The sequence below is a fragment of the Lynx canadensis genome, chromosome A3 (assembly GCF_007474595.2).
Source record: "Lynx canadensis isolate LIC74 chromosome A3, mLynCan4.pri.v2, whole genome shotgun sequence".
In the NCBI taxonomy this organism is placed as follows: Eukaryota; Metazoa; Chordata; class Mammalia; order Carnivora; family Felidae; genus Lynx; species Lynx canadensis.
Genome location: NC_044305.1, coordinates 124,725,439 through 124,732,506, shown reverse-complemented (window position 1 = coordinate 124,732,506; position 7,068 = coordinate 124,725,439). Strand labels below are relative to the sequence as shown.

General features: G+C 42.9%; 1 protein-coding gene across 2 annotated transcripts; it reads right to left on the bottom strand.

Annotated features, from left to right (window-relative positions):
* Nucleotides 1-992: 992 nt before the first annotated feature.
* TTC32 (tetratricopeptide repeat domain 32) lies at nucleotides 993-6,689 on the bottom strand. 2 transcript variants are annotated; one of them, XM_030311593.1, is made up of 4 exons: nucleotides 6,111-6,411; nucleotides 3,043-3,099; nucleotides 2,548-2,714; nucleotides 993-1,590 (listed from the first exon to the last, which is right to left on the bottom strand). In XM_030311593.1, the coding sequence occupies exons 1-4, from the start codon at nucleotides 6,143-6,145 to the stop codon at nucleotides 1,451-1,453; spliced, it is 399 nt and encodes a 132-aa protein (XP_030167453.1). In that variant the 5' UTR covers nucleotides 6,146-6,411; the 3' UTR covers nucleotides 993-1,450. The 2 variants fall into 2 exon arrangements, with proteins under 2 accessions (XP_030167453.1, XP_030167452.1); XM_030311592.1 differs by lacking the exons at nucleotides 3,043-3,099; nucleotides 6,111-6,411 and adding an exon at nucleotides 6,428-6,689.
* Nucleotides 6,690-7,068: the final 379 nt, after the last annotated feature.

Sequence of the window (7,068 nt, the reverse complement as noted above, 5' to 3'; positions counted from 1 at the left end):
GCTGGGCAATTACTTCTTCTGCTTCACAAGACCTCTTGAACTCGAAACAGCCCTTTAAGGCCCATCCGGTGCTTGCCTCTGGGCCGGCCGGAGAACAGCACATCTTCCTCGAAAGCCACCGGGCAAATGCCCTGGCCTTTCTCCTCCCAAGGGTCACTGCCACCCCAAAACGGTTTTTCCCACGGCAACAGTAAAACGGTGTGGGCGATCCCAAGATGGAGGATATATATCTTTTAAAGTCAAACCTCAACAATAAAAACAAAAAATGCGGAAGAGATACGGCATTGTCTTGTCTCCCCCTTCTTGCCCATTCTAGACAGCTTTATCAGCCTGTTTATTGACAGCACCCAAATAAATCAGATTTTTTTTTAAGCCTTATGTTTATGAAGTGCTTTTCTCAGTCCCTCACCTCTCTATCCACCCCCTTCCAATTCCTAATTCATTACACAGAGTCCGAAGAGTACTTGGCTTGTAGTGAGTAGTCAATAAATGTTGATGACGATAACTCCTGTCATTATCCAGAGACAGAAGACTTACGTATTTAAATATCAACCTATCTTATCAATGATTTCTGGAGAAAATCTAGACTGGTTTCAAATTGTTCGCATGTAGAACATGTGTTTGTTTTTAAGCCCCAGTGTGGCATCTCTTTAGCTTAGCTGTATAAAAAAGCTTTGCTCGCCAGGTGAATGCCACGGGGAGAAAATGGCAGGGAACTATTCTAGATTAGAAGAACTCAAAGAGATACAACAACAAAAGGCAATGTAACTTGATTCATTCCAGGTCCAGAAATAAAAAGCTACGTGAGACACGGTGGAAGCAATCAGGGAAATTCGAACATGGGCTGGGTATGGACGATATTACAGAATTATTAATTTTATGAGGTACTATAATGGTATTGCAGCTGCAGTGGAGGATGTCTCGATTCTTAGAAGCTGCAGACTGAAACATTTAGGGGTAAAGTATTGGGATATCTGCAACTTCTTTTCAAATGGTTCAGCAAAATTTATATATTTAAATACAGAGAGAAAGCAAATGTGGTCCAATGGTAACAACTAGCGAATCCAAGTGAAGAGTTTATAGATGTTCGTTGTATTGTACTTCAACTTTTCTGTAGATGCCAAATTTTTTAAATACAAAGTTGGGGATAGAAAACAACAAAAAATATAGTTTTACTGAAGAAAATGCCACACCCTTCTTTAAATATTTTACTGTAATAACACACTATACCTTGGTATTATTTATTTACACTTCATAAAAAGCAACTTATTCAACATAGTTACTCAATCTGAAATTAACTACTTTAAATACATCACTTAACTTTCGGTGCTAATAATGAATCTCTACCTTAAATATAAATCGAAATAGCTCAACACCTAACTTGACATTACAAGCAACGAGATGCCAGGTATAAGGATCATGAGTTAATATTTCAATTATGCTAAAACTTTCAATAATTTTTTTCATTAATTCTTCTTTGTTTTTCTTCTTTGTCTAGAATAGTCTGTTTTAAGCTCAAAGTAGCATCTTGGAATCCAGGATTTAAGTCTAATACCTTCTTGAAATCTTCCAAAGCATCATCAAAGTATCCTGTACCAGAACGCAAAAAATGAAAAAGAGTAATAAAACTGAGTATTTCTATACATTATTCATAGCAGAGTTCAGAGAACACACACTTTGGCTTTTTTATTTACGAGCTTTCAACCACTCCTAGTAAAGGATTGTTTTTCTCTTAGTAATGACATACACATGTGTATATCAAAGTAATTTTGCATGCCCTTACGCCATCATTAAAACTAAAATTTTAAATTCAATTTAAATTAACACTTAAAATTAGCTCTGGGTTTATTTCTTTATAGCATAAATCATCATAAAATCTCAACAAAATCCTAACACCGATTTTACACAATGACAGTAAAATTAAAAACAGGAAATTCGTATTCTTTTTAACACTTTAAAAGAGAAACAGTACCTACAGTCCCATTAATGCAAGGATCTAAAACCCTTTCACTTTATATTGTCTCAGGTGCCTTTAAAGACTTTAACTCAGAGGCTCAGTCGATTGAGTGTCACCTCAGGTCATGATCTCGCAGTTCACCAGTTCGAGCCCTACATCGGGCTCTGCTGTCCATGGCGCACAGCCTGCTTTGGATCCTCTGTCCCCTCCTCTCTGCCCCTGCATCACTTGCTCTCTCTCTCTCTCTCTCTCTCTCTCAAAAATAAATAAACATTAAAAAAAATAGATTTTAACTCAGACAAGTATCCCAGGTGGCCGTCAGCACTGCCCTCAAGTAGCAGTTGGGAAGGCACAGGCGCCCAGTGACAGGCTCACCCTCACCGGCCTAGGTCCAATCACCACCCCAGGGCTCCACTGCGGTCTGTAAAGCCCACCAAAAGCCCAGAATAAAAGCTTTCTTTGTTCCAGGCTCTAAGCCTCAATTTTAACATAAATTGGAGACTTGGTGTTTACTACGTTAGTTTCACAGCATCTGAGAGCTCTGAATTCACAGAATATAGTCAAAGACAAAAGGGGGGAAAAATTCTTACCCAGCCTATACAATATCAACCCTCTGTTGTAATACGGAACTTCGAACGTGGGCTGGACTCGTATGGCAGATGTGTAGTCATCCATGGCTTCATAAAAATCAACCCTCAAGTACTTGATTTGCCCCCTGTTGTTATACGCAGTAGCCAAATCCTCGGGGCTGCATTTGCTTTAAACAAAAAGTTCGCATTAAAAACGTGTGTTACCAAATGCCTCCCGCTTCCACTTTCACTCTCTTTTGGGTATTGTCAAACTTCATCGCCTATAACATGCAGTATCTAAACTGGAACACCACGCTGGAGAAAGGAAATGCGAAGAAATAAAGCAGTGGGATCAGTTTTTGTTTAATCCCGTTATCTACGTTGTAGGGAGGTAGCGCTACCTGGTCAGTCTGAAAAAACACATTAATTTCATGGTATGTTCAGAGACCCTGTTCACTGACTACTTGTTTTGCAGAATGTAATATTAAAATCGTTGTTCATTTTCTCAGCACATACCAGCAGGGCAAAGACGACATGCTGAGCAAGGAGGAAAAGCCAGCCTGAAGTTCCAGTCTGCAACAGACATACATGCAGCAGATTGAATCATCAGTGTTACTCTCAAATTTTTAAGTGATCCCCCCAAAAATGAGATTTCTAATCATTTTTCACCAATAAAGAAATACACGTTGACCCTGACTGGAAATTCAGTATGCTGTCCCCCAGGGAGGGCTTCTCAGGACAAAGCTGCCTTCCCTCCCATCTTAGGTGGGATCGCCCCCAAGGCCACACGGGCCTTCTGCTAGGGGGGCATCAGCCCCCAGGACTCTGGGGGTCCTGTGTGCAGAATCCGCTCTGCTTCTGAAGCCTCCAGAGGCTGCCTAAGGGGCTCTGAGTGAGCAGACTTTCTTTAAGGGCTTAGCCGAGGCAGCCAGACCAGCCACCAACTCAGCGGGTCACCCCTCCCCTGCCAGAGGAGTCACTTGCACAGAGAACATTAACGGACGCTGCTCCGTGTCCGAGACAATTCTGTTTTCCTTTCTTTTTTTCCAAGGGAATTCTCAAATTTGAGCCAAATAGAAAAGGCACAGGCTACACTCAGCTCTCATTTCTTTGTGATGCCCCACGGTGCAAAGTACAGTCCTCAGAAAACACTGTGACTGCAGTCAGTGATATTAAAAGTGACATTCTCTTAATATTGAGATCCTTGAGATCTGACAGGCACTGCAACCACGGCTTCCACCAGAGGTCCTCACGGGGGTCTCCTTCAAAGTCTAAGTTCACTAACTATGGACAGAAACATTGCAACATGAGAAAACTTCTGCTTCCGTGAACTATGACAGAGACTGAGTGCGAGAATACTCTGGATGCCACCAGCACCATCGCTGAAACCTGGGGAACAGGAGGGCACGCTCCCTACAACTATCTCTGTTACGATACTCAGTGAACTGCCGCCCAGTAAAGGGTTTCTTTTTAAAAATGCAGCCTCAGGACTCCAGGAAGGTTTTAGTCATTCCATTTTTAAGCTTTAAAACTTTGTTACAAATTTCTTATATTCAGAGGTACGTAAAATGTTTGGTTCAGAATTAGATCTCATTACAACAAAGTCTAAAAATGTACTTTTCATGTGGAAATTGCTTCATATTTTAAACACACGGGCTGGGGCGCCTGGGTGGCGCAGTCGGTTAAGCGTCCGACTTCAGCCAGGTCACGATCTCGCGGTCCGTGAGTTCGAGCCCCGCGTCAGGCTCTGGGCTGATGGCTCAGAGCCTGGAGCCTGTTTCCAATTCTGTGTCTCCCTCTCTCTCTGCCCCTCCCCTGTTCATGCTCTGTCTCTCTCTGTCCCAAAAATAAATAATAAACGTTGAAAAAAAATAAATAAATAAACACACGGGCTAACAGTTAAAGCCGAAATTTATTTTCACAATATTGAGATTTTAGTAATGATAGTATTTATCATACTAGAATTTAATTACCTAACACAAATGTGGATTTTTTGCATTTGCACACTTTAGCAAAAATTAAAAAATAAAAAATAATAATAATAATACATTTGGAAGTTAGGTTTATGGCTAACACTGCACTTTGGGATATGAAAACAAAATGTTGTAAACCATTCAGAATGACAGGAATGCAAAAATTGCAAATACTTTTTCAAAATGGTTCAGTGACCTATTATTTTAAAAAATAAATTGAAGCTAAAAGATATATTTGATGGAAAAAATCTGAAATGACAGAATTCATTGTAAATTCATGAGATCCTAGAAGATTTTCAGAACTGTAAGGAAATAAGGTTCATTCAGGCACGCTGACCACCTTCTACCAAATGTTGGCAGATGTTCTGTCCTGCCCTCGTTAAGACGCAGATACTACATTTGCTACAAACATAGTCAGTGCTTTTCAGGTTGGATGTGCCAAGGAGACTAGATGGCCCAATATTTCTGTTGCTGATGAATACTTTTTGAAACCTACTAGGTAAGTCTATTCTTTGAGCTTGAAACAATGATAGAAAACTACATTTTCTATGTTTACTAATCTTTTTTTTTTTTTTTTCCTTGGCTGGCGGGGTCGGGGGAGCTCAGGGAATGGTGCTACTGTCTTCCTGCCTGTTCAGAAATTTCTATTAACTATTACCTTGGTGTGTTATCAAAACAAGAAAGCAAATTTATTTTTTCTGGTTTCATTCCATATGAGTTTAACAACCTGGAGAAGAATCATAAGGCTCATTCAAAAAACAAACTGGCATCCTGTCAAGAAAAACCAAATCCCTGAAGAGAGAGAAGAGTGATGGTGCAGAAGACACAAAACTGGCAAAAAGCTGTTCATTCCACCCGTCTCTGTTCTTTCTTTTCTCATCCTCGTCCACCCCACTCCATCAATAAGAACACAGACAAAATTTGGAATAACAACAAATGCTACACATCCAGGTATAAACCCAAAGTACTTGGGGCAAGCAGGTATTAGCAGGTGAGGATGGTAACATCACAAAAAGAAAAACATTATATGCTTTCTGACGGAAGTCCACACCACCACCTGTGACATAGTCTTGCCATAATACAGGATCTGAATTGGATCGAGCCTCGGGATTTAAATGCCAACTCACAAACAGTGCGGGAGACATCAGGGAGATGAATTCAGTAAACACTCAAAACACACGATGGCTTCCTCGACAGACTTCGAGGGAAAAAAAGAAGGGGAGCCTTATAGATTAAGAGACCTGGTGCATCCTGACTTGAACCAAATGCTATAAAAAACAAACCAACCAAGAAATCAAACAAACAAACAACAGACGTTATTAATCAGGACACAACACTAATTGTGTATTTCACATTAAGGAATTTTTTGACAATAATGATATTATGGTTGTTTAAGAACCCTTAATATTTAGAAATGCATTTTGAAATATCGATGGATGAATGATGTGTGGGTGAAATAATATTTAGGCCGAGTGATCTCCAACCCCACCCCCCCCACCCCCCCCACGCAACACACACACACACACACACACACACACACACACACACACACAAGTGAAAAAGGAAACACCCTCGCTGGGATGTGGAGGTTGGAGTCGCAGTCCCACGTACTCGCGTGGCACTACGCAGTCGTGTCCAATCGCCATCACAAGGTCTCCGATATCCGCCTGTTAAAATGACAGGCGGAAAAGCGTAGCTGCCGCTCTGGGTCAGAGTGAGTAACACAGAACTCCCAGGGGCGGGGGGAGAAGGCAGCGGGTGCCCCGGGTGTCCCAGAAGAACGCGACCCTTGCTGCCCTTCTGAAAAGGCAAGCATCCGCCCCCAGCATCCTCGGTACCCCAAAGTCAGGCGGCTGAGCGCCGGGCTTTGACGACCCCTGCTTCGCACCTCCCCGAGGTGCAGCTACCCCACCTCTCGCGATAGTTACCTCACGGGCGCCGCTCGCTCGGAGCCTGCACAGGCGCACTGGCGAATGTAAGCGGAGTACAGCGTCTCGGCTTCCGCGTATTCGCCCTTGTTGAAGTGAGCTTGGGCGAGTGCGAGCGATGCTTGGCTTGGTTGCCCTTGCTGCCCATCCATAGCGGTCTGAGGCCTAGCTTTTCGTGTAGAAAAGGAGTTGACTTCTGAACGGTTAGAGGCAGCACCACGGGGCCACTTCCGCACTCCCGGAATTTGACAGCAAAACCTCGGCGCTCGCAAAGGGGGAAGTTTGTGCCTTTCGAGGACCCATCATCTCGCGAGATCGATGACCCGGTGCTGGCAGGGAGCTCAGTCGTACCGGTAAAGTTCGGACCGACTGCGGTGAAGTGCGGTTCTGGTGTTACTGCTGGTCCTCTTTTTCTAGAAAGCAGTAGACAGTAGACAGATGGTTCCAACCTGGTTTCCAAATCCGTGGACTTATGTTGCGAGGAGCTTGTCCTTTGTTACAGCGAGTTATGGGGGGAGAGAGCCTCACTGTGCCGGAAGCAGAAGAAACCTTGGTTTGCTTTACGAATGGCTAATTGGCCAGCAGATTTATTTTAGCACGCCTTTGGGGTTCCAGCGACCACTTTCAGCCAAACACCCGGT

Bases quoted from the DNA above. Each gene is read 5' to 3' on its own strand.
- TTC32 (XM_030311592.1), bottom strand. From the start codon at position 6,579: ATGGATGGGCAGCAAGGGCAACCAAGCCAAGCATCGCTCGCACTCGCC. The intron at 2,715-6,427 runs GTAACTATCGCG...TTTTGTTTAAAG, and splicing joins GAGCGAGCGGCGCCCGTGAG to CAAATGCAGCCCCGAGGATT. The intron at 1,591-2,547 runs GTAAGAATTTTT...GTTCTGGTACAG, and splicing joins GTTGATATTGTATAGGCTGG to GATACTTTGATGATGCTTTG.